The 27,920-nt window shown below is 41.9% G+C and overlaps 1 protein-coding gene across 1 annotated transcript; it reads left to right on the forward strand.

The window, feature by feature from the left end:
- The first annotated feature begins 2,943 nt into the window (after window positions 1-2,943).
- Window positions 2,944-27,466, forward strand: LOC137284189 (vacuolar fusion protein CCZ1 homolog). Its single transcript, XM_067815912.1, has 12 exons — window positions 2,944-3,184; window positions 4,833-4,930; window positions 11,791-11,881; window positions 12,191-12,313; window positions 13,120-13,209; window positions 18,813-18,988; window positions 19,425-19,565; window positions 19,980-20,125; window positions 20,940-21,057; window positions 21,470-21,622; window positions 25,088-25,215; window positions 25,774-27,466. Exons 1-12 carry the CDS (start codon window positions 3,110-3,112, stop codon window positions 25,827-25,829), a joined length of 1,395 nt encoding a protein of 464 aa, XP_067672013.1. The 5' UTR covers window positions 2,944-3,109; the 3' UTR covers window positions 25,830-27,466.
- The last annotated feature ends 454 nt before the right edge of the window (window positions 27,467-27,920 follow it).

Below are 27,920 nucleotides of genomic sequence, written 5' to 3' on the forward strand. Positions count from 1 at the left end.
CCCTCAACAAAATTTAAGTTAACAGGCCGTCGTCACCGTGTCCCAGTTGCGCTGATCGATGCTCAAACTATAGGTCACTGGATTATCTAGTCCAGACTCGACATAACTGGGATAGTGCTGAGTAGGGCGTATAATTAAACTCACCCACATGGCCTAATTCGATTATAGGCAGTCTGTTGCGACATGTCATGGCTGACTGAACTCGTTGACACAGCAACACGCATCTCAAAGTGTGCTATGAGATGCTTATATACAGTTGTGTAAAGGTCCACATGATTACTAAAACGTACATGACAGTATTTAGGTAACTGGTTGAAAAACATTGAAATGTATCCTATAACAGCCTTTTACGAACGTGTTTATGTAAATTTAGAAGTTAAACAAGAGCATCTTTTCATACAACGTTGTTATGCCCATTTATTACCTTTTGGAATGTACTGTACGTGATTTTTCCATTTCCGTGATTTTTAATATACATATAAGTTCCTCTATTACAGCAATAATAGGAAGGAGACAGGCTGCACATCCAGAATGACTTGCACCAGGTGTGCCGCAGACTTTTTCGGCACTGAGTGGTTGCCCGTGAGAGGAAGAGGGCTTATTGTCTGTATTGCCTTCAGTATTTCACTATTGTCAAGGCTCTGGGCAATTTATAATCTCTTCTGCTTCCCCTTTTCCTCAGAACATGACAAAATATCTGTTAAGCTCTGAATAAAAATGCTTGACAACTGATATTATGTTAAACACCAGAGTTCAGGATGAGCCTTGTTATGTTTGTGGGTAGTTTAATTTTGAAACCGATGAAAAATATCACACTGAAACGCTCTTCACTTTGGGGGAAAGCTGGAAGTAAGCAGAGCGCAGCATGATCGAGGATTTTATTTGTTGTGTAAATTACGACCATTAATAAACCTTGCAGACCTCGACAAAATATTTAGTTCGGACGGTCGGTTTGGTTTGGCTGTTGTTTAAAGCCACACTCGGCAATATTCCAGCTATATGGTGGCTAAATGAGCCTGGATCAGACAACCCAGTGGTCAACATCATGAGCATTGATCTGCTCAGTTGGTATGCGATGACATGTGTCAACCGAGTTATGGAACGAGTTTGAGCACCCGATACGAATCTCCTTGGGTATGGACCGTCCAGTATAAGCCTATCTCTGTAGATACAGTATCTATTGTTGTGGCGCCCCGGAACTCTGATCAGTTAGACTATTGTTTTATATAATGATACCAGGAAGACTTTATAGAGCGGAATATCATTTATTCTTTCATTCACGTATGGACTAATTTCTTTTATTCTTATTCTTTCATTCATTCACATATAATTCTTACTATAATTCATTCATTGTGAAATTCCGACTGATACAATAAACTGGCTGAACCTCTGTCACTTGCTTTCTTTACCATTTGTACTAATTAACGCGTGCCTTATCATGCTCCAACGCACACATTGACTTCGCTCGTTCCCAGCGCTACTTCAGTTGCGTTTAACAGAACTTCAGCCGGTTTATTGTATCAGTCGGAATTTTACAATGAATGAATGAATGAATGAATGAATGAACGAACGAACGAACGAACGAACGAACGAACGAACGAACGAACGAACGAACGAACGAACGAACGAACGAATGAATGAATGAATTTTAGTAAGAATTAAGAGCAAGAATTATGTGAATGAATGAAAGGAAGAAACAATAAAAGAAAGAAGTAGGTGAATGAATGATTGAATAAATGATACACAGCGGCCTTCCCTCCCAAAACATGCTAAAGAACGCAAACTATCGCGAGAACATGTGTATTAACTCCAACTGTCCTTTTTTAAAAATCTACTTTGAGACATTTTTGTTTAGATTAATAATTACTTCAGATATCTTATTCTATATGGGTAATGGAATGGACATTAACAAAATGTTAACTGACACTGTCACATATGTAGTCTCCCTGGTTAAACACAGATGAAGTTGCGCTGGGAACGAGCCAAGTCTCAGTGTGCCTTTGAGCACGACGGGGTACATAATTGGTACAAAAAGCAAAAAAGAAAAAGAAAAAAGCAAGCGAGTGACCTATCCATGTTGTAGATTATCCCTGTTAGTACAAATGGTAAAGAAAGCAAGCGAGTGATCTATCCCTGTTGTAAATTATCCCTGATGATACATATATAATGCTGACAGAGAAAAAAAAATGATTCACCGTTCGTGAGAGATATCAGTGCAATCGCGGTTATCTCCACTATGGTGCGTCCACGTTCAGTGTGTGATGTAATTATCTCGCCTTATTGGTATCTTTTGAACTTAAATTCTTCGGGAAAAAATCCTTATTCTCGATGTATGGTAATCAGCAAGCGTCCGCTTGCAGTCCCACGTATTATTATTATTATTATTACGTATTTTCTATCCAAATATATTTTACCAAAATGGCAACAAATGCTTGAAGACGCAGTCGACCTAGGGACCGTTCATAACTTTTGACTAAATAATAATGGTGATTTTAAAGGGGGTTGGGTGCATCACCCATGCATTTTGTTCTGGGGAGGTAGGACGGATTATCAAATTGAATACAGGAACACATGTATTTGGGGAAAGTGGACAGCAGTTCTGTACATGAAGATATTAAAAATAGCGGGGAGGGGACTTATTGATTTTGTACATGACATGCAGGGGGCTGGGATCACCAACTTTGTAGATCTCTCTCTCTCTCTCTCTCTCTCTCTCTCTCTCTCTCTCACACACACACACACACACACACACGCACGCGCGCGCGCGCGCGCTAAAACTTGACATCGTCGTGTAAGTGTGTCTATGAATAGTAACATAACCAATAAAAATGTTACAAAGATCCAAATATTTAGCTTTGAAGATGCGAACACACGTACGGTTTTCATATCTAACTATCATATCGAACTATGTCGCTTATTTAGAGTAGCCTCCCTTTACCTGCCGCTTGTAGCGCTTCGGTTCCAATGTTTTCAGAATGGAGTGGAGGCGTGGTGGATTTGGATGATGCCTCTGAATATTATCTAGTTTTCTCTGTCGTGTACTTTTTGAAGTAATGAACTTTATGATATATGCTTTACAAGTGACACCAAATGTTCGAATAATTGCAACATGACTTCTCGCGGATCAACTACACTACTCAATTTCTTCATTTTCAACTCTGAATATGGGCCCCGCGAAGGGGAGGTGAGATAATTTTAGTGACATTTATGGTGATAGATCTCCCATAACAAGCAACTTGTCTGTGTTAAATGTGTGTAGCAGAGCAGAATAACTTGTATGCAATATGTCCTAATACATATATCATGATATAAATGATAAACATCCGCCATGACTTGCAGAAATGCTTGCGTATTTGTATACTTGTAAAATGACATTTCGGATTTAAATCCACGTTGAGCAGCGCAGTCTTGACATTTTTTATGCTGAAACAAATATCTCAGTAGCATTGGATGTGACCGTCTACGTTGCATGGTGAGGGTGGCACTATCTTCACAGTGTAGAGTTGTGTCCCCTGGGCCTGTGAACATGGGTTTGTGTCCCTTAGTCTCACTGATTACATCGGTCTGGTATGCAGTAGTATGAGTGAAAACATGTTCAATGCAGCATAAAACACAACAACATGTTACTGACTTTAAGAGAAGTTCTCCCCAGAGTGGAATACAAACCCCATTCAGAGGTCTGCCTGTAATCCTCGCTTGAAATATATCCTGTTTATCATGTTTATTAGGATTATTTAGAGGTTTCAGGGTTAGGGTTAGAATGTGGCTTAGGGTTTGGGTGATGGTTAGTGTTAAGGATTTTTGATAAAAAATAAACATTTGTTCTTTATTGTAGAATGATACAATAAAACAGTGCTTATGGGCAGAAATCTTTCCCAGCCCCAATTCCAGCCCCTCACTCAGCACTGTTCCAAAGTCCTGCTTACAACAGATTAACGTTTTGTTTCTAGAGGTTTGTGGTGACTTGATAGGCAACCAGTTACTGTTGAAGACCTGTCGCAAAACCCTTCTAAAGACTACTGATAACCTGAGATTTCATTAATTGGGTGAGATTGACTCTAGAATGTTATGATATAAATTTTAACCATGACTTATGATCATTTTATGTGCAAACTAGACATGCACCTTGCCTCGGTGTAACTAGACAGTGGGATACATACATTGTATGTAATGTAACTATATATGAAATCAATACATGCTGCACATATTGCAATGAAAGCCCTAATGAATAATCAATATTGCAGAAATAGGTCACCAGTCACGGCATGCTGAAATATTTATATCTTTGACTTAGTGCCACTTACTTGAAATAGATAATGCATACTTTTTGTGATGTTGGCAACAACATTATTGCGCAATTGGTCCAAAAATACACCAATAGCACTACTATTTATTTTAATATATTGTACGTGAACAGTTACTGAATATGAGGTAGGACATCGGAGGGCACAAGCCTGTTTGGAAATGTGTGTCTACCTTTGATGCCAGCAGTATTGTATTTTGATATAAAAAATGGTTTTCGGACCAAGGCAAGGGAAGCATGTTGCCAGCCTTTGCTAATTTCGCACACATATTTGAAAAAATGGTCATTCTTCTCTCTGTTGTGCAGCGCTGCAGTTTGACTATGCTTCAACCTAGTTGTTACCTAGTTACTAATAGCTATGTCATGCTTTTTCATCCCTGTATTATGACGTCACTGGTCATGTGTTGTTATTTAGAGGTTTATTTGTGATAATGCAGATCTGGTGAGTGATTTCCCTATATCGTTACCGGACATAACTGTACATTTGTTGAAACTATAATGACTGAAGTTGGTTGTTTACCTCTTGCAGGAAGAAAAGAAAATTATGTTCTATCATCCAAATACAACAGACATTGATACAAAGATCAAGAATATTGGGCTGAGTGAGGCCATAGTAAAATTTACAGAGTAAGCAAAATTCTCTCTTTGTGTATGATTTATGTTGTTGTCTGTGTTTGCTTTATCATTTAATAAGGAATTCTTCGAATAATTCTGATGGATAAGTAAACAAGTGTAAATAATTTTTCCTTATCCTGACTCATGCTTATTATGCTTACCTCCTGCTTCTATGTAAAGATAGTAGAACACTTGAAATCCCTTGAAGTTCCCTTCTAACTGAAGTGGATGTACAATACACTCACCCATTGGGAGCCTCCCTTTTCTACCATTGCGGTTACTTGAGTATCCATGCTTGTCACTCTCTCCTTCATCGCCCAACGATGATTGTTGGAGGCACACTTGGGTCCCAATATTTCGTGCTTCAGTTTTGGTCTTGTAATCTAAATTATGTCATATTCGGTTTTTGGATTGTAGTGTTTTGGACATGTTTTTTTACAATTTTAGTCAACTTGGACTTAGTGGAAGTTGATGAAATCATGCACTCAGTGTAAATTATGGCTGTCAGTGGTTCATCAGCATGTAGTATGTGCTTCATGCAAACCTGTTTGTTCTTACACTGTTTGCTGTTTTCTGTGAACTTTGCAAGAAATTATCTGATTCAGAATTTGCATTATATTTATATTCTGTTCAAATGCATGCGAGGGGCAAACAACGTAGGCTGTCACTAGTCATGTCTAAATCGGTTGATTCTGTGTCTCGTAAACGCATGTTGTTAACAGCTGACATTCATCATTTTAGTGATCAGGCAGATGTGCCCCAGGGGCATGGTCGAGATACCAGTGAATCAATGTCTAAATCTCAGAAGAGAACGTCATCAGAATCGAGATCTTCTCAAGAAGTGAAAGTCACCTTCATCAAAGACTAAGTCTTCAACTGCTAGACCTCCGCTGAAACATCACTCCACGGCAACTTAGAAGTCTTTCAGTGATGAGATTGCCCTCTCGTCAAACATCACATCTACGACGAACCTCCACTACTACTTGCCAAGGTACAGATCGTCAGGTTTTTTTTGGCTGTTAGAATTGAATGCAATGTTTTTCAGATGGACTTTGAAAAAAAGAGAAAGAATCGGCGCCAGGGCGAGTCGCACACAAGTGTTAGCTTGAATGCAAGTGGGTGGAGCATAAGGGACCGTGCCACGAGGTACAGTCATCAACTCCTCTCTGACAAATGCTCTTGATGGGCTTTCTTTCAAGTAATACATGAGATTACAGTGGCGCAAGACCCAAACTTCCATCTGAGGCCATCTGAGATCTGGAAAAGGTCAGGACCAGACTCGACAAAATCACTGCTAGAAATGACTTGCCCCAACACATCAAAGAAACGTCGGACAGCTTCGAAAAAATATTGCAGGTGCACTGGGACAAAGCCTTGTCCAATATGGAATTCACTCTCTGGGAACTTTACGGTCTAGATGAAGCCTTGGAACAAGTGTGCTGAGAACTCGGAGAACAATGTGGGGAAACTGAACAAAATCGACGAGTACCTCACTTGCAAGAAAACAAAACTTGGTCAGCTGCAAGACGGGCCCTTAAAAATCATCATCTAGAAAAGATTGCACGATCTTGAAGATGAGAGAAGGACCTGTTTGGAAGCCACTTCCATGAACCAATAAGCCGATCGGTCTCATGGTGCACGAGGACACCATGTCGGCCGAAGGGACCCACGTTTTGTTCAGGGAGCAAGGCACTATCATTGCCAGCGTTCTGACGGCTCTAGGGTTCATCGTATCGACCCATGGTTATGTCCCTAACGAGAGGAGGAGTAACGCCACCATTGGAAACAAGATGGTGACAGGTAAGACGTGAGTGACATAGCTCCCATGTTGTGTAGCAACTTATCTTAATGCAAAGCTGAAATGGGACAACTACATACATACTATACAGCAAAAAAGTGTGTAAGCATTTTCGTGATCCAAAAATTGTGAGTTTATCGCCAAAATGCCATCCCGTGAGAGAAGAAGAAAGAAGAGTTCAATAAGACATGTACATACACCCATAGGCAGCAGTGAAAAGCGAAAGCCCTCCAGTTCGCCACTTGATTCAGTACCTCCAAAAACATCAAAACCCTTGGTACAGTCCACCTTGACTATGGAGTTACCTGATGTCTTCACATTTGTACTCGAATCTCGTCTTTTGCACAGGAAAAGACAAATGACAAGATGGCAGCCGACCAACCAGACAACAAGGCCATCACCTCTAACAAGTCTTTCCCATCAACGCTGTTTGATTTCATCAATGAAGTTTCAATGGATCTGATAACTGCAAAGTTGAGTGCTGTCGTAATGTTACCAGATCTACAGAGAAAATTCAAGGAGTTGTTCATTACTGTTGCCAAGGAAGCGGTAAGCGACGTTATTTAAGAAATTGTGACACCACTGAAAATGAGATCAGCCAGAGAGAATCAGCTGCAGCTCAATACTGATGAACTGGAACACTATAGCCGTTGTAACTCAGTCAGGATCACAGGAATCAAGGAACGACAGGGAGAAGAGAAAGAGAATGTTGAAGATATTGTCATTAATGTTCTTAAGGATGTGTCATCGTGTGGGTCAACCATCTCCAGATCAAAATAGGGTGATTATTGTTAAGGTTTGTCAGTTACTGGGGTTGTAACAAAGTGATTAAAAACAGGAAAAAGTTAAACACATTAGGACATCAGTTTTCATTAACGAGGATCTAACTCGATTATTCAAGATGGAGTGAGATCTGAGATGTCAGGGACGAATCTACTCGGCATGGACTCGTGATGGACGTGTCTACATATGTGAACAATGTGAAGGGAGAATCAGAGTAATCCATGCCGAGTCGCATCTGGACATCTGGTCACTAAAATATGTTGTGACTTGAAATATAATATGTGTCCTTATTAATTGTTTGGATATAAGGATAATTCAACTAATCTGGATGGAGGTATTTCATCCCAAGAAACCATTAATTTCAAACCTTAATGATGAATGCATAGAACCTCCTAAATTTTGTCAAAGAACTGATGCATCAATTGATATGATACGTGTAACAGTGAGAGAAATCTCTGATATCAGTAATACAGTTCCTTCCAAGAATGCAACCAGGCCAGATAAAATCAATCGTTGAAGAAGACTGTCAACTCCATAAGCAGAGTTCTCTGTTTATTATTCAATCTTTTTCCTCAATCGAGTACTTTCCAAACATTTGGAAAAAGGTTCGCTATTTAAGAAAGGTGACAATTCAGTTGTATCTAATTATAGGCAAATATCACTCATCCATTGTAAAATATTTGAAAGGGATGTTTTTAAAGATCTAAATAACTTCTCTCTTGATTACAAATTATTGTACAAATATCAGTCTGGTTTTCAGCACCAAATTACCACAACGTATGTGCATCGCATGATAACAAGGAAAACTACTGTATGGTATTTTGTGATCTTTCTAAAGCTATGAATCGTGTCTGGCGTAGAGGGCTATTATTGCCATTGGATATGTATGGTGTTAAAGGTGACTTACTAACTTGGCTTGCTAGTTACATAAGCAAACGTACCCAATAAGTTTTTGTGAATGGCACATTAAGTCATTCGAGAACACTACAAGACGGAGTCCCACAGGGTTCAGTCTTCGGTCCCTTTCTTTTCCTTGTGTATTTGAACGAAATAGCCGATTTATTAAATTATTCAACAGGAATGTTTGCTGATGATACAACTCTCAGTGTATCTTCCAGTTACATGCAATCATTACAAATAACTATCAACGAAAACTTAAGTGCGTTAAGTGATTGGGCTAAGAACTGGTTACTCAAATGTAACCCTGATAAAACTGAAGCTGTATTGTTTTCGACAATAGCAAGTGACAAGCTAGACTATTTACATCTTGATGACTGTAACATTAAAACTGTACCTTTTCATAAACATCTTGGTGTAACATTATCTTCAAATGCATGATACATTCCATGAGAAAGTTAAAGTTTTTGTTAAATAGAACAATGCTTAATAAGATCCATCCTTGATATCTACAGGGTATACATTCTGATAAGTCTCCACTGTTTTCATTTGTCCTCATTTTGAGTATGTCTGTGAGTTGTGGGATGGTTGCACAACTGAACAAACTAACTCTCCAGAACAGTTACAGTTAGGAGCAGCTCATATAGTGACAGGACTTCCAAAACGAACCTGGGACACAAAACGCAGAGTTGCCGGTGGTGTCTGAATTTGGTGACATGGACGTCATCCTGGCAGGCTGGGATTCCACGCCGGTCATCCAAATCTCACTGCGACTCTTCCATCAACAGCGCTCGCCACTCCTATACTATACCATAGCGCGGCAACCCCTGTGGGGACTACATTTGATTCACTTTCAGACAGCTGTCCCTTGCTAGTCATCCAGCTTTGTATCATCATTATATATAGCCGAGGCACATACACACTAATACTCATACACAACGCTCACTCGTTGGAGAAACCGCTGAGACAGTAGCAAGGCTGCATTTTATTAACATTCAGACAGCTCTCACATCACGACAAAATACAAGATGGTAGCAAGGCGACTCGAGAAAACTGTCAAGACCTGCGTTTCATTCACCTTCGGGTAGCTGTCACCTTGTTTGTCAAACGACAGTGTATCATAACAGCTGAGCCAATACACACACATGTACTGATACTCGTCACTTGCTTAGAGCAAAACGAGACAGTAGTGACGTGACGACTGCCAAGACCTGTGTTTTCATTCACTTTCAAGCAGCTTGCACCCCACTACAACTACATCCTAATGAGGTGGTAGCAAAACACCTTGGGGAACTGCCGAGAACTGAATTTCATTCAGTTTAAAACACCTATTGCCTCGCTCATATATAACAAGCACAACAATACGTTGGATTGTTAGCCAGTGATTACTAGTATTTCTGAAACTATTTGACCGATTTTTGTGAAATTTTGTGTGCGTCTCAGGAGATGACTACACTATAAGGAAATTAAGATTTAATTACGACAAAAGGTTGAACTTTTCCAGACCAACCACTTAAAAGTCATTATTTCAGAAACTATTTGACTGATTTTGCTAAAAGTTTGCATGCACCTCTGTAGTTGTATATACGATAGCAGTACAGTTATAGGGACTCACCAAAGGCTTAATTTTTAAAATTATACTACTATTATGCATTTCCCTTTCCAGTACTATAACAGAAAATCATCAGGAAGATAAAACAGATGATGCTTGAGGAACTAAGACAATCCAACACAGCGACTACTAGAGTGGAAGAACCTACTCATCCATCCGCACACCAAACAAGCACACAGCAGTATATATGTCATTCCAATTTCACGCATGGATCGCATCAAAGTCTGCTTGAGGATATTCTACTAAAGTATAGTTATACTACAATAATGTATGCGGTTTGAAACATACGCCATAAAGAAAGGCTTTACTACAGTGAAGGCCACACATCCTCAAATAGCAGACTACTTATGTCATCTACGACATATCAGGCGACTGAAAGGTTCTACACGACTTTAAGCTCTGTTATCACTGTGAAAATTGGGATCAAGCTGACTAAATTACCTGACCTACTTGCCTAACGACACTCGTTAAGCTGGAAGAGCAACAACAAGGCTTCAGCTTGTGACTTTTAATGTCGTACTACAACACCTTACAAGTGATGTCTACAAGCCACTAGACCAGACATCGCTTGAATTATTGACACAGAAAATGCTTTTACTACTCGCCCTAGCTACAGTGGCATGGATGTAACAAATACATGCTCTGGACTTCAATCACTCAAGATTCAACTCCAGTCATCGTGAGATTGTACATCTAGGACTCAAGTGCCTGGACAACCGGACAGACAATTCCACATCCCAGCATTATCTACAGTCCTTTGGCTACATGATACACAGGATTTATCATTATGCCCCACCAGAGCGTTGAAAGTACATCTCCAATGTATTAAGACAAGGAGACAATGTTTCAAGTGCCTGGACAACCGGACAGACAATTCCACATCCCAGCATTATCTACAGTCCTTTGGCTACATGATACACAGGATTCATCATTATGCCCCACCAGAGCGTTGAAAGTACATCTCCAATGTATTAAGACAAGGAGACATTGTTTCAAGTGCCTGGACAACCGGACAGACAATTCCACATCACAGCATTATCTACAGTCCTTTGGCTACATGATACACAGGATTTATCATTATGCCCAGTCAGAGCATTGAAAATATATATCCAATGTACTAAGACAAGGAGACAATGTTGCTGTTTATCCCAATATCTACTGAGACACCTACAGAAGCATCCAGCAACACTATTTCAGTATGGATGAGAGCTGTTATACTGAGGGCCTACAAAGCACCAGGACTCGAGCCTCTGCAAGCCTCCAATCCACTTGAAGTGAGAGCATTGGCATCAACACTGGCTCTACTTGATAACTGCTCGTTATCAACTATAATGGAGGGCTGCTCTTGGAAATCAAATACAGTGTTTGCCAATCACTAGGGCACATCATCATGGAGGACATCGCTAGCATTCACCAGTCTGGGCCACTTCTTGTTGCACAACAACTAATGGTTCCACAGAGGCACTGAGTTTCACTCACCATTTCATCACGTGACTTGTTGAGGCCAAGACGCTGTATGAAGTATTTACATATGTATATATATATCATCACATTCACATTTCAAGGGATTTCAGGTGGTTCAGGTCAGAGGAGATAAGCATAATAAGCATGAGTCAGGATAAGAATAAAATGTCAAGTTTATTCATAAAATTGCATACTTTTCATCTCTTTTCAAAATCTCCCTACTCCATCTTGACTAGATACTCTTCCATGACTTACCATTGTACTTTGTGTATTATTTTCTGTGTGTTTTACAACCATTGAACGTTTGTGTGTCTGCAGGACTTTTTCTGATATGCCATGTGAAAGTGTACATACCATGAAAACCAGGCAACTCTTTCTGGAACCAGAGCCCAACTTTTGGATGGTGTTGGTAATTATGCTTGAAACAGCTTCTGCATTCTTTTTAAGTGTGTTAGACTTCAGAAGTGTTACTTATTTCTATAGATAACTTATACCCATAACACTATTGCATGTATTTAGTCAAGTGATGTCTTTATATGTTCTAGTATTTGTTCCTAGATTCATTTCTATGATTATGAGTATCTGTGCTTGATTTCACTGGGGCTGATGCTGTAAAAAGATTTGTTGTGGATGGAACTAATTCTGTTCAGCCTGATCATTGCAGACAACCATCCCATCCATGTTCCTGTTTTTGTAATGCTGAGGTTACTGTTTGCAGACTGTCTCCATTCCATATTCTGAGAAAACCAAAGACGGCAAATCTTACATAGAATACCGTGAAGATGACATCCAAGACTCTGTGTTTGAGGCAGTTGTGAGGCAGTCCTATCGGATGTTTCAGGTCAGCGCAGTGAAACATTTACTTCCATCACATACAGGAAGTTGCTTCAGGTTCTTCAACTTTTTGATCAGGGGGCCTGTTTCACAAAACTCTCGTAAGCCTAAGATCTCGTAACTTTTCTCGTAGGTCTTGTACCTGGCATACTGTAACATAGGAGGTGCAAATGCTAAGTGGAAAGTTACAAGATCTTAGGCTTACGAGTTTTGTGAAACGAGGCCCAGGCTGCTTGTGCACAATATCAACCATAAAATGAACTTAAACAGTCAAACGAAAAATGAAGGCAGCTGTGTACATGCTGTTGATATTCACTACACTGTTATTTTTAAGTCCCATGGTATCTCTACCCAAAAGTGGATTTTCTTTTGTTTGTGTTGAAATTGTAAAATGGAGGTGGTAGGGCTAAGGAAGGGAATAAGCTGATACATCCTTCATTCTGGTTGGGCAATGGCTTGAGCAGGTTCTGTCAGATCTTCACACTGACAGATGTCTTACAGGAGTAAATGTTAATTGGTAATCACTACTTCTGTCATTGTTGATGTTGATTTTTATGTTATGTGAATCACTTCGAAATGCCATTTATAGTTTTGATGTTCTGGGCCTGTCTCCTCTTCAGTTTTCAGACAATACTTATGTAAGAGGTATTCAGCTTTGTGAAGCAGAGGGTGGTCAAGCTATCTGTGTAGGGAGTATGGGTAGTACATTATACCAGCACACTTGGTCAGAACAACAACAGCTGGGACAGTGTTATTTTTGGTTCATCACATGCTTGCATGTATATAGTGTATTTATGACAATATATGTTACAGTTCTTTAATGGGACCTTTGAAAACATTCTTGACAGAGCAGAACGCAATGTCCAGTCTCTCATACAACGCTTGGATCATTTCTTTTCAAGGGTGAGTGTGTCTGTGCACTAAGGTCATGTTGGCAGACCATGGATTCTGTGGCCCCAAGACCTAAATTGTACCTGTCAGGGATGAACAGTAACTATGAAAATTGGAAATAATGCTGTGTTTGACTAAACATATTCCTATCCCATCATCTTTTGTTCGTCATTCTGTTTTCAGTCTGGAGTCTGTAGGAAAGTGATATATATAATCATATTCTTTTTCAGAAGAAGCCCTCCTTGGGGTACATATATAGCATTAAAGTGTCCATTTAAAATGCCTACGACAGTTGTAACAATATTGAATAAATATTTTACAAAACAAAAAACTCATTTTTGTCTTGTGAGACCACCCCTACAGGGCCCCTACCCGGGCCCCTTAACAGCCAAGGGCAGGTAACTCTTTAGGTGTGGTTGTAAATACAAACAGGATATTTGTATGTTTTTACCCCTCTTTTCCATGGTGGCTATTGTCTGTTTTGGTAAATAGCTTCATTATTTAACAGTTAAATATCGCCCGTGTGTAGTATTGTTTCTGTTAAATACTCATGTGTTTGTTGGATTGACAGGCCTTGCTATTAGTCATAGCGCCGTTCCTTTTTTTCCAGTTCAAGGGGTGCGCTACTTGTAGCGCAAAACTTCCCCCACAGGATAGACCTCTTGTGTGCCTTCGTTGTCTGGTGGAAGAGGCTAACGACGAGCAAGGATGTTCAATCTGTCAAGAGTTTTCCCCTAGAGCTAAAAAATCTAGACATGCGGACTTGATCTTTCATAGATCCTTGATCCAGGCGGTGGGGGGGCTGGTATTTGGGCTCAAGAGTCGCCATAAAAAACAGCAAAAACAGATCAAAAGAAGAGTGCATCTTTGGCTTCGGCAGTACCGTAATGCGACTCAATGCCTTAAAGTCACAATACACGCTGCATACACCTCGGTGTTGCAGCGTCAGCTTGTGGACGGTGGCGGTGTTGAGGAGGAGTGTGCTTCTCCTACTCTCGCACAGCAACTTCAGGAGGTGCAGTCTCATTTGGCACAGGATTCGATCAGGTCCTCGGCGTGCCAGATGATGTCGGCAGTTATGGGCCTCCGGAGGTTGTGGCTGTCTGTGGCATGCTATTCGCCGGCCACTCAACAAGCGCTCCTGTCACTGCCCTTCCGGATGGGGTCTACCCTCTTTCTTGGAGCGGCATCGGTTGTCCAGGAGGCCACGGAGGCTGTGTCTACATCCAAGGAATCCAAGCCCTTGTTAGAACAGCCTCACACTTCGCGTGCACTTCCCTCGGCGCTTACCTCCACTTACCCTTCAGCTCCGGCCAAGGAAGGGTAAGGGTAAGGGTAGGGGCAAGGCCAATCCCTCCGTGCCAGCAGCCTTTTCCGAGGAAGGGGAAGTCGGCCCCGGCTTCCCAGTAAGTCATCCTGCAGAGCCCTTGCAAGTGAACCCGAATCAAGCAGTCTGAGTACTGCCGACATCGGGTATTCATTGTCTCCTGCCAAACCTCCCTCTGGGTGGCCGCCTTTCTCACTTCCTGTCGGAATAGGAAAAGGTAACCTCCAACCCCTGGGTCCTATCCACACTCAGGGACGGCCACTTACCGCAGTGGAAGAGAGACCCGCCTTCCTTTTCCAGGATCCGTTGCACTCCTGTGCCGGTAGTTCCAGAGAAAGCTGAGGTTCTCCGTGCAAGGTCCAGTCCTTTTCTCAATCTAAAAGGTCTGAACAGTATGCTGCAGGTACAGTCATTCAAGATAGAGACACTACGGTCGGTGATCTCATCTGTAGAAAGAGGCGACTGGCTTACGGCCATCGACCTCAAGGACGCGTACCTGCATGTCCTGATGCATCCCGAGTTCAGGAAGTACCTGCGGTTTTCCTTCAACGGGGTATGCTATCAGTTTCGGATGCTTGCCTTCAGCATCGCTGCGGCTCCGAGGGTATTCACCAAGCTTATGTTAATCCCAGCGCAAGTGGCCAGGTCACAGGGCAGGCGTTGCCACCCGTACCTGGACGATTGGCTTCTACGAGCACTTGTCGCTCACTTGACGCAACATTCGCGGTAATGTGTATTCTCACCAGGTTGGGCTGGATTATCAATCTCAAGAAGTCGGACCTAGTTCCTACACAGGATCTGATCTTCTTAGACGCACGGTTCGACACAGCAAGAGGCTTTGTCTCCCTGTCACCGGATCAGATGTCCAAAGTTCAGAGAGTTGTTCTGCAATTCCTCGAGTCCCCTCAGCTTCGGCTCAGGTTTGGCTCCAGTTGCTAGGCAACATGGCAGCGACAGTGGACATTGTTTGAGGATGCGACCCATTTCAGTATGCTTTGGCGCGGATGTGGTCCCATGGCCAGAGTTACGAGATGATTCTCCACACTCCGGAGTGGCCACTTCCTCATTTACGGTGGTGGACAGTGATAGGGAATCTATCCAGGGGGTTACCCCTGGACACTCCCTCACCAACTTTCTTGATTCAGACGGACGCCTCCCTCACAGGGTGGGGCTGCGTACTGGGCGCTCAGTCAGTTTCGGGTCTCTGGTTACAGCATGAAACGCGCCTGCACATCAGTGTGCTAGAATTGAGAGCTGTCCGGCTAGTGTTCCAACACTTTCGGAAGACCGTTCGCGACTGTGTGCTACGTCTAGAAATGGACAACCAGACGGCAATGACCTATATCCTGAAACAGGGCAGTACGGTTTCTCCATCCCTCCTAGAGGAGGCATGGCACTTTCTACAGTGGTGCCACCGGTTCAATGTTCGGGTGTGTCCCGTGTATCTCCCCGGGGTGGACAACGTTCGAGCAGGCGCTCTCTCTCGACGTGTCCTAGCCCCAGTGTCCTAGTGGATGTTGCATCGGGAGATATTCTGGATTATCTACCGATTGTTCGGGTTGTTACAGGTGGATCTGTTTGCCTCCGGGGGGACGAACCAGATTCCGGTGTTTTACTCTCGGATACCGGATCCGAGAGCCATCGCCCAGGATGCTTTCCAGCTCGATTGGACGGACAGGGTATTGTGGGTGTTCCCACCTCTGCCACAGATTCCCAGGGTCCTCTTGCAGCTTGCCACCCAACCAGCTCGACTGTTAGTGCTTCTTGCTCCTCTTTGGTCGTCTCAGAGCTGGTTTCTGGTGATGATAAATAAGGTTTCTGGCACTGCCTCCTGTCCTTTTACCCTTTCGACCGGACTTACTATCCCAGAATGGAGCGCCGCACCCGAATCCCAGGATTCAGTGGGTGGCCTGGCCACTGTCCGGAATCACCTCCATTCCTGCAGCAGTTGCAGACACAATTCTGGCTTCACGGAGGGATTCGACAAACGTTCAATATGAGGATAGATGGGCCTGTTATGCGCGCTGGTGTGTCGACAGAGGGATTCTCGATCCCTTTTCTTCAAGTTAAGTTGAACTACTGGAATTTTTACAATCCCGGTTAGAGTCAGGTCTAGCCGTGTCTACTATCCAGGGCTATTCCACTGCCATTTCGGCGTTTCATATTCTTGTCGACGGTGCTCTCTTGGGGCAGCGCCCTCTTGTACAGCGCTTTTTAGCGGGTGTGGATAGGATCTGTCCGACTGTCCCGCGTGGGACTTGTCAGTCGTTCTTGACTTGTCCGGTCCTCTTTTTCGCGAGCTATCATCTCTTTCCAGCTGTTAACGTGGAAGGCTGCCTTTCTTGTCCGACAGGCGGGTGGGTGACATTCATGCAATGTCAGCGGATCCTGCCCTGACCGTCTTTCACAATTTCAGTATTAGTATTCTTACTGTCCTAAGATCGCAGGCGCTTTTCATGTTACAGCGCCTATCGAGCTCCCTAAGCTCACGCAGCCTCCCTCCCTCGACGTGCTCACGTCTTAGATGTCCGTAAGACCCTCAGGGCTTATATCAAACAAACTGCTGATATCCGAAAAGATAACCAGTTGTTTTGTTGTTATGGCGGAGGGAGAGCTGGTCTGCCGGCGAACAAGCAAACCGTATCTAGGTGGCTTGTCTCTGCCCTTTGTATGGCTTATAATCATAAAGGGTTAACAATCCCTAATGGGTTAAAGGCTCATTCTGTTAGGGCAGTGGCTATGTCACAGGCTTATGCCGCGGCTCTGCCCATTGAGGAGATCTGCTCAGCGGCTATTTGGAGCTGACCGACCACGTTTATCCGTCACTACCAGCTGGACAAACATTCACGTGAACGTGCTCGGTTTGGCCATACGGTTCTCTCCAGAGTTGTGATTCCCCTAGGTGAATGAGCTTATGAGATCTCGACTTTGTTTAACATGAAATGTTCCTGGTGATGGAAACAAAACGAAAACGAAACTATTCTTTTTCATTGGTGATGGGTACCCTCTGGTGGTGGTATTTTAGAAAAAAAAAAAAAGAGAACTACCTATAGACAGTTTTTCACTTTAGCGTCGACATTCGCTCTTATTCAGCTTTGCACTGTTATTCCCTGCACTACTTCGCTGGTTTGGGGGAATATTGACAGTGTATGGCATGAGGTGTTGTCTTATGTCCATCACCTGTGGGGTTCGTTGTCGATTGGCTCTTTCGACCTTATATTTACCCCCCGCCTGATTGACATCAACAGTTTGGTGATTGGATAAGTGTATTTCTCTGTCTCTTGCAGCTTCGGCAGTGTATGAGAGTGTGTGCAGGGTACACATTAGCAGACAGAATGCCTCTCCCGACGCACGTTTGTTGGGAGTCTGTCTTATGCTATATATGTACCCCAAGGAGGACTTCTTCTGAAAAAGAATTATACAAACCTGTAGAGGTTATGAATTCTTTGAAGAATGTCCTCCTTGGGGTACGGCCACCCGTCTCCCCACATTCTGTCTGACAATCTGAGCATGAAAAGTGAGGTATGAGATACACGGCAAGAGTTACCTGCCCTTGGCTGTTAAGGGGCCCGGGTAGGGGCCCTGTAGGGGTGGTCTCACAAGACAAAAACGAGTTTTTTTGTTTTGTAAAATATTTATTCAATATTGTTACAACTGTCATAGGCATTTTAAATGGACATTTTAATGCTATATATGTACCCCAAGGAGGACATTCTTCAAAGAATTCATAACCTCTACAGGTTTGTATAAGTTTATCTTGCAACTTGATCCCTGGCAAATAGATCCTGAATACCCATACAACAAGAGAACATTTGGGTTAACAGAAAATTTAAAGACAATCCTGCTACATTATTTGCAGACACAGACAAGGTCATTATGAAATTAAGGCATGGAATTACCTGCCCTTACATCAATAAACCTCTGAAGTATTGTTTTCTCCTACCATGATGCAGCACTGTTCATGTAAGTAATGTATTCATGGTATTGATGGTAGCCATGGTGCATCAGCCCCCAGAACTTCCGATTCAATGCTGGCTGACTTCAGTCTGTACCAATGGTCACCAGATATACAATAAGGAATCAGTCACTGTTGCTAAGAAACACTCATATATGCTATAGTGCTGAACTTCACCCTAACACTATCTGGTTGATGCCCTGCCTGTCTTTCAGATCCCCTTCTTTATATACATCAGTGATAGAGGTAGGACTCATCTACCGTCTCTTAATGGTGTTGCTTGTTCCATTTGTCTGATGGAAAGTATCACTAATGTCGATGCATTTGTTGCAGTATTTGTTAACACTCCGTCTCCACCAAAGTGACATCCTTGATGTGTTCAATGGCATCCACTTCCTCCCGCTGGACAAGAACACATACCTCCGCATCCAGTGTTTCATCAACCATCTGGAAGCCACCTTCCCCTCTGTCAAGTACACCGCCTTCCTCTACAACGACCAGCTCGTCTGGTGAGGCCTCACTCAAGGAACAACCAGCTCCTCAAACAATGCAACCTAAGTGGCAAGAAGGCAATTGTTTAGCCTCTATAATTTTGTGAGAGTAGACATACTGACTCCTGCAGTGCTCAAAGCTTGCTGTACTCCACTTGGACTGGTAGTACTGGTTGTGGATTAGGGTCTTGTGTTAGTTTCTAATGGTTGTACCTGTATATCAACAAGGTTAACATTGGTATATGGGGTTACAGTAGTTGCACCGGTCTCATAATGAGCCACAGTTCACTATACAGAGTTACATCCTTTAGTTATGCCAGGATCTAATGACCATGTCATTCAAATCCTAGCAAATTATATTATAAGCCTTGGTGAGCACCATGCTTATGGTAATGGATGGTGCAGTACATGGTGCAGTATCCTTTCTCCATGTGTATTTTGGCTGATGTTGCAGGAGTGGTCTGAACCAGGATGACATGCGGATCATGTATAAGTACCTGACCACCAGCCTCTTCCCCTCTCACATGGAGCAGGAGTTACATGGTGTTGGACAGTCACGGTCCCCATCTGCTGGGCAGACACCGCACTTTGCTCAGTGAGTACTGCTGAAGTTTAATGTTCATCCTACTCCTAATTCGTCACAGTTACAGTGAGTACTGGTGATTTTGAAAGTATGTGTGGAAAGGGTTAAAGTCAGATTCTTTCTAAATGCCCCAAATCTGGTCAAATATGGACAATCTGGTGATAGGTAAATGCAAATGAGCTCGCAGAAGTATTTCTCTGTATACAATTCCACACGGTTTTGCACTCTTCCTTTTGAAAATGATTGATATCTGTTAAATTACATTTATCATATTTAGATGTGAGCATGTTAGATCCAAGTTTTAGAACTGTCAGATTAGCAACACAGTGATGAGGTTCCCTATTGTTGAGCAAAGCCGTATAGATGGAATTCCAAACACAGGATGTAAACTGTTTGACATAACAAAGGTGTTGATTTCTGTTTCAGATTTATAGCAGGCCCACCAAACTTGAAAGATGACAGTAACTTGGGAAAGATCCCCCGAGTCTTCATCAACACAGAGGAAGAGAATGAGGAATGTCAGCTGCTTGTTTACAAAGCCATGAGCTCCAGTATCTGTATGCTGGTCAACAGTGAGTACAGTCATAAGCTCCATTATCTTCATGCTGGTCATCAGTGAGTACAGCCATGAGCTCCAGTGTCTGTATGCTGGTCAACAGTGAGTACAGCCATGAGCTCCAGTATCTTTATGCTGGTCAACAGTGAGTACAGCCATGAGCTCCAGTATCTGTATGCTGGTCAACAGTGAGTACAGCCATGAGCTCCAGTATCTGTATGCTGCTCAAGAGTGAGCACAGCCATGAGCTCCAGTATCTGTATGCTGACCAACAGTGAGTACAGCCATGAGCTCCAGTATCTGTATGCTGGCCAACAGTGAGTATAGCCATGAGCTCCAGTATCTGTATGCTGGCCAACAGTGAGTACAGCCATGAGCTCCAGTATCTTTATGCTGGTCAACAGTGAGTACAGTCATGAGCTCCAGTATCTGTATGCTGGTCATCAGTGAGTACAGACATGAGCTCCAGTATCTGTATGCTGCTCAACAGTGAGTATAGCCATGAGCTCCAGTATCTGTATGCTGCTCAACAGTGAGTACAGCCATGAGCTCCAGTATCTGTATGCTGGTCATCAGTGAGTACAGCCATGAGCTCCAGTATCTGTATGCTGCTCAACAGTGAGTACAGCCATGAGCTCCAGTATCTGTATGCTGCTCAACAGTGAGTACAGCCATGAGCTCCAGTATCTGTATGCTGGTCATCAGTGAGTATTATTTGGTCTGACATGATGATATTGATGTGAACTGAAGTCCTTCAAAGGATTGTAAACAGCTTATGCATTTAATATTGTGTCAACGCTGACTTTAAATTAATGGACCATTTGTTTCAGTGAAGAATACAGTATCATTTGACCTGTGTCGGAAACTGGATGGTTTCCTTGGTCCCCAGATGAGCAAGTTATCGTCTGACATCAGTGAGCAGTACTCCAAGAGACCAGCAGCTCTCAGGTACATGGTGGATCTCACTGCCACAATGTCATCTGGTGGTCCTAATGTGTGAATTGCCTGGTTGTGTTACACTGTGCCCCATTCACGTAGATCTTACATCCTGCTGTGTTCAGCCAGCCTTTAGTATGTAGAGGCTGCTGTGATATACACACAACATTACTGATTGTAGCATAGAACAGCTCCGCCAAAGAAGTAGGGGTACAGATAGCTGTCACTTTCATAGGGTGAGGTACAAATCACACAACCACTGACAGATGACCCAATGACTCACGGACTGTTTTCAAAGCGGTTATAAAACTGATTGACCATGTCCCTAACATGGTAATATAGTGTGATTTGAAGGTAGAGATATTTCCAGACAGTTAACTGTGGTGAGAAGTATGACTGTTTGTTCTCGTTGACTGTTTTATAGCACCACAGATCCCCAGTTTAAGTATATCTACTTCAACCATATGAACCTGGCTCAGAAGACCACCGTCCACATCGAGATCCGGAAACTGACAGGGGTCAACATTCCCCAGGAGACCCTGCGGCTACTGGCAGACATCAATGCTGACCTCACAAGGTTGGTCCCACCAGCATAATTGACACTCTGCCTGATTTGCAACACTATGAAAGTGTTAATAATTTCTGTGTATATTTTCAAGGAAAATAAGATAATGCAGTGTCCTAAAAGCATGCAAACACCCTCATACCTCAGGTGTACAAATGTTTAATCTTTGTGTGAATTTGATTTAATAGTTTTAAAATGTAATACCGTATTGAAAGGTGAAATGCACCATTATTACTTGACATCTTTTGAGGGTATAGAAGACATCTAGATTGGAGGGATTCATTGTGCGTGGTCATCAGGTGTATTGTCATTTAGACTCCCGGGCTGTACTTCAGGCTTAACCATTGATGATCCTTGTAATATTCTCTTTTGTGATATAATGATCTAATTTTTTAAGAATTGGTTGAATATGGATGGCATTTTTCATTGTTTGGCTTTTTGTTCTTACTAAATGTGCTGATTTAGTACATTTTATCGTATACTTAATAAAATATGTCAACATTTTAGGACTCAGAAGAAAATTGTTCTCAGAAATTTTGCTCCCCAGTATCCTGTCTTATGAAAACATAACATATATTTTGGCTAACAAGTAAGTACCTTGAATTCTTTTTCAGAGGATGTCCTCCTTAGGGTACATATAAGCATATTTATGTCCATTAAAAATCCCACGACAGTTGTAACTGTATTTTGCAATAAAATATTTACTTCATTTTGTCTTGTGAGACCACCCTTACAGGGCCCTGCCTACAGCCAAGAGCAGGTAACTCTTGCCATCAACCTCATACCTCACTTTTCATGCTTTTGTTCTATTGATGTACATTTACTTCGCCCTTCCATACATTATGCGTGAGAGAGAGTCACAATATGTATGTATGGTTCCTCTTCTTCTGCACAGGCGCTTCATGGAATTTATATGTTGATTTTTTCATTCAACTTGGACGCAGACTTCTTCCCCTGCCATATGGCATGCAAGATAGCTTCCTGTTTGCGTCTTCAGTGTGCTCACTGTGCATACGTTTGTATTTTTTGCACAAGCTAGGCTAGGCTTAACTTACCCCTTTTTGCTCTGAGTGAAAAATTGGTATGTGGGGTTGTCATTTAGCATGTACTCTCGTATCTGCTATATGTTTGGTGCATTATGTAAACACATGCAGGTGGCATTTTATATGCATTCTCATGTTCCATGTCAAGCAGGTTTAATTTGCTTTAGCCTTTTTGGGCAATGAGTTTTCACTCATGCGTTTTCTCTTTTGCTATATGTGTGTTTATGTATGCATATTGTAGCTGTACAACAGTCGCCATTATAGGGTCCTGTTTGTAACAGTTTCATCCTTGCATTGCCTGCAGGGCTAATCTGCCACCTCAGGATACTGAGGCAGTATGTCTGCATTGCTTGGTGGAGGAGCACCATGACGGTCTGACTTGCGAAAAATTGTCAAAACTTTTTCGTCAAGCCACAATGCTGCCGCAGGTGGACCTGGCCCCACGGTGTTTCACCTCCCAGGTGAAGCATTTGCTCCATGTAAGAGGTCCAACTGTGCATATTGCCTTTGCTTGTTAGTTATATTGCCAATAACTAGACACTGGCTTGTACGGGTTCCGACCCGCCGCCATTCACCTCAGGTAACCAGGTGTTGAGATGGTGTATCACATTCAACAGCTGTGTGTTGACACACAGTCCTTTCAGCATACCTCTCCATCCTGCAGAGGCAGCTGGTGGACCAGGGGATGAGGACGATGTAATGTCATTGTCCACACTGTCCAGCTAGTTGACAGAGGTGCGCTCTCATTTGGCCGGTGACACCATCAAGTCGTGCACAAGCCAGATGATGAGTGTGGTCATGGGCATCTGTCGTCTTTGGCCAGTGGCCAAGTACTCCCCATCTACACAGCAGGCACCATTGTCTCTGCCCTTCCAGATGGGTTCTACCCTTTTCCCGGGGGATTTGACGGTAGTTCGAGAGGCAGTTAGTCAAGTCAAGGACTCAAAGCCCTTGCTTGAACAGCCCTCCACCTCTGCCAACCTGCCTTCCTTGCAGCTGCATATCCGACTGCTCCACTTCAAGTCTTTGAATGTCATTTAGAAGTGAAAATACATAAGAATGAAGATTTTTATGGATATCAACTTCTTTATGAGAGAACACAACGTTTCGGAGTTAATGCTTACTCCTTCATCAGGTGATGAAGGAGTAAGCATTAACTCCGAAACGTTGTGTTATGGATATCAACTTCTTTATGAGAGAACACAACGTTTCGGAGTTAATGCTTACTCCTTCATCAGGTGATGACGGAGTAAGCATTAACTCCGAAACGTTGTGTTCTCTCATAAAGAAGTTGATATCCATAAAAATCTTCATTCTTATGCTCCACTTCAGTCATGCAAAAGCAAGGGTAAGGGTAAGGAAAAGCTACTGCCACTTGCCATAGTGCACATGTCTTAAAGCATATATTAAGAGAACTCTGGGCATCTGTATAGATAAACAGCTTTTTCACTGTTATGGTAGGGGCAAGGCTGGTCATCCTGCCAATACACAAGCCATCTCACGATGGATAGTGTCGGCCATTTGTATGGTCTACATTAATTCGGGATTAATTCGCCCAGAGGGATTAAAGGGTCACTCACTTCGAGCAGTTGCCACATTGAAGGTGTATTCTGCTACTCTGCTCATTGAAGAGATCTGCTCCGTGGCTATTTGGAGCCTGCTGAGCACGTTCATCCGTCATTATCAGCTGCACAAAAACTCGCCTGAGCAAGCTTGGTTTGGCCAGTCATTTCTCTGCAGTTGACAGATAAGTGCCTCTCAAACCGCATGAGCTTTGTAGACAACTAACTGTTTTGCAAATGGTTCTATCCTTCCCCCTTTTATCGGTGGTGGCATCTGGTGGTAGTTTTTAGTCCTGCAATGGTGATCTTTGCGTATCTTTAACTTTCCATTTTCCCTTGCTTTGTGTTTTGGACAGTTTCTGGTTTGGTGAGTCCCTTATGTTTCCACTCTCCCAAACATTGGGTTGGGGGCTGGGACTTATTAAGTGGGTATGTTAGTGATCAGTCTATCAACATATAGGTTTGACAGTATGGATCCCCGCCTTGATTGACATCAGCGGTCAGGTAACTCAGTAAGTGTCATTTTCTATTTCCGTAACAGGGTATGAATTCATGGTATGGCCACCCGCCTCTTCTCATTCTGTCTGATTTGTTCAGCATGAAAAGTGAAGTATGAGGTTGACTGCTAGCGTTACCTGCACTTGGCTGTAGGTTGTCCTGGTGGGGTCCTGTAAGGGTGGTCTTGTTACGAGACAAAATGAAGTTTTGGTTTTGCAAATATTTTATTGCAAAATATAGTTAAGCTGTCATGGGATTTTTTATGGACATAAAAATGTTTATATGTACCCCAAGGAGGACTTTCTTCAGGTTTGTTTGCTAACAACAAAATGGTTTTATTGTAGTCATACATTATGAGTGATTGTTGTTGACAGGGGTAATGAGGATGGTGAAACGATTGTGAAGACATTGTCAGACTATTGGGTGGTGGGAAAAAAATCTGACCAGCGGGAGTTCTATGTCGTCATCAATCAGAAGAATGCCAATCTCATAGAAATCAATGGTAAGTATGTCATCTGTGAAAGTGTGGTGGTACTGCTGTTATTTGTTATGCATCTGTATTTGAAAACTAAAGAATAAATATTAGATTCAGTGTTGATTAAAGATATACTGTCTGATAATGACATCAGTTATTTGTTGAGAAATAATCCTTATTTTTATGTTAAGAGAAGATTGTTCTCTGAACTTAAATATTCCTGTGTAAGTATTTTAGAATCCATAGAGGGTATGAGTTGTAAAACAAAATGTTTTCAATGTATTTAACAATCCGTTTTATTCATGATTTTCTTGCTTATTAACCTCTTGACTTTTACCACTCTTTGATTCAAATAAGGGAAGCGGAGTATTTCTGAGACATGAACCCCTCTCTCTTGTTGGAATATTGTTCCATCATCACTCATGTTAAATATATATACCAGTTTATTTTGTTATTAAGATGAAATAAAAGCAAAACCTTTCAACCCCTTGTCATTGAAACAACCTAACATGCATCAAGAGTGATCTCCCCTTATGTGTGTAGCCATCACTGGACACTGTTATTTCTTGTTTTTCTCTGTTACAGAGGAAGTGAAGAAACTATGCTCAATGCACCTCAACAGTATATTCTTCCTGGACTGATGGCCATAACTTGTAAATAATATGCAATCTGTCAGGATGTAGGTATAAACAGCATGCTAGTCATGGGGATGCCTGGCCACAGATGGAGCTTGTTGGTGACACACACATGATGGTACTGTTGTTATGTGTCATGTCTGTATTGACAGTTTAATTTCAAGACAAATATGGTTTGATTGTAACTGATTTGCATGTTAAAGCTAACATCATGGAAAAAGGCCGTGTTTTGAAAATATTTGCTGTGATCTCTATAAAGAATGTAGAACACCGGTAAAATGATAATATATAAGAAATATGATGTTGAAAATCAAATTTCAAGATATCAGGATGTAATAATGTCATGTATACTGGTAAACATTCAAAAAGCATCCTAAAAATGTTTTCCCCAAATGAGCATCTGTGTGACATACTAAGATTTGTCCAGCTTATCCCTTCTTACCAAAACAGCTTTAGCTAAGCCTGAAGTAAGAAGCCATGCATATGTCATATTTCTATTATAATGAAATGATTGACCAGACAAAATCTGTTATTGAATGATGTCAGTCTGTCTTACACACACACACATATAGTGATTTTTTGGTAATGTGTTCATGTGTACGCCTGCCATACACATGTAAACAGACATCGAGGCTACTTCGAGCTATGGGCCCTGAGGGACCAGTGAACACTGGATTTATCTTACCAAACACCTCAATGTTAATCATGGTTGTTGCTTTTTTATTTCGAATAACATTAGATGACGCATGATGCATGGAAATTACCGAAGTTTTGTGAATGGAAATCAGTGGAAGGGAAATAACTAAATCTGTTTTTCTTGTGTCTGCAAAATCTAATGTTGCTGCGAAAACGTATGACTCTCTTTCCACTTAATAAATTTAGTAGTCAAATGTAGTCCGTGTGAATATTAAGAAGGGGAATAACTTCGCAGCAACTTTACTAAGGCAATACCTATGGAGGTAAAAACAGCAAGATGCAAGATTCACACAGGATGGCTTAAGTCTACAATCTGATGCCCATGCTTCAAACAGTTCAAAATTAACATTGAGGTGTTCATTAAGATAAATACGTTGTTCACTGGTCCCTCGGGGACCATGGGTTGAGGTACCCTTGTGACCAGTGAACAACTTAGAATATGAATATATATACTGTAAGTACTTTGTTAATGTTATGATCATTGATTTGAAACATTTTCATTAGATTAATGGTAGAAGTTGGGCAAATACATGTTTACCGCAAAGTGTATTTGTTACTGAAAGATACATTCGTTCACACACAGGTTTTATTTTAACAATGATTGATCATGACATCACAACAGAATTTGAGAAAAAATATTTGATGGTCAGTTATTGTGTAATAGATAAATTTCATAGCCATTATTTTTGTCTGTCAAAATCACCCTGCTTCAATTGTGTTGATAATTGTCCCTTGAGATGCGAAAGCTGTTGTGCATGTACCTATAAGTTGAAAGTATAATCCTGACTGTGAGTCAGCTGAGTGTGTCCTTCATATGAGAACTACACAGATACACACTGTACACTGTATATATATTTATATGCCAGTGCATGGACAGTATGTTTATTCTGCGGTACATTAAATATGTCATTATGGTATTTTTTGTAAATAAATTATACTGAAATATTTTTCATTAGTTTAGTTTCATGTTTGTATGCAATGTGTTATTTATAAGACCTTTGTTGATTCAATATCACCAGCATGCAGTGCACAAAACAGTTTATGAAAACTACACATGGCTGCAAAATAGCAGGTCAGGGAGTAGTAGAAGTTCCCTGATAGACTAGCAAGTATAATGTCAGTGAAGTCAGTGAAGTAGATGTGTGCCTTGTGGGCGAATGAATGTCAGTGAAGTACACACATGCCCTCATGGACAACAAATGTCAGTGAAGTACACACATGCCGTGGTGGACAACCAGTGTCAGTGAAGTACACACATGCCCTAGTGACAACAAATATCAGTGAAGTACACACATGCCTTAGTGACAACAAATATCAGTGAAGTACACACATGCCCTAGTGACAACAAATGTCAGTGAAGTACACACATGCCCTAGTGACAACAAATATCAGTGAAGTACA

Source organism: Haliotis asinina, chromosome 5 (genome assembly GCF_037392515.1).
Source record: "Haliotis asinina isolate JCU_RB_2024 chromosome 5, JCU_Hal_asi_v2, whole genome shotgun sequence".
Taxonomy (NCBI): domain Eukaryota; kingdom Metazoa; phylum Mollusca; class Gastropoda; order Lepetellida; family Haliotidae; genus Haliotis; species Haliotis asinina.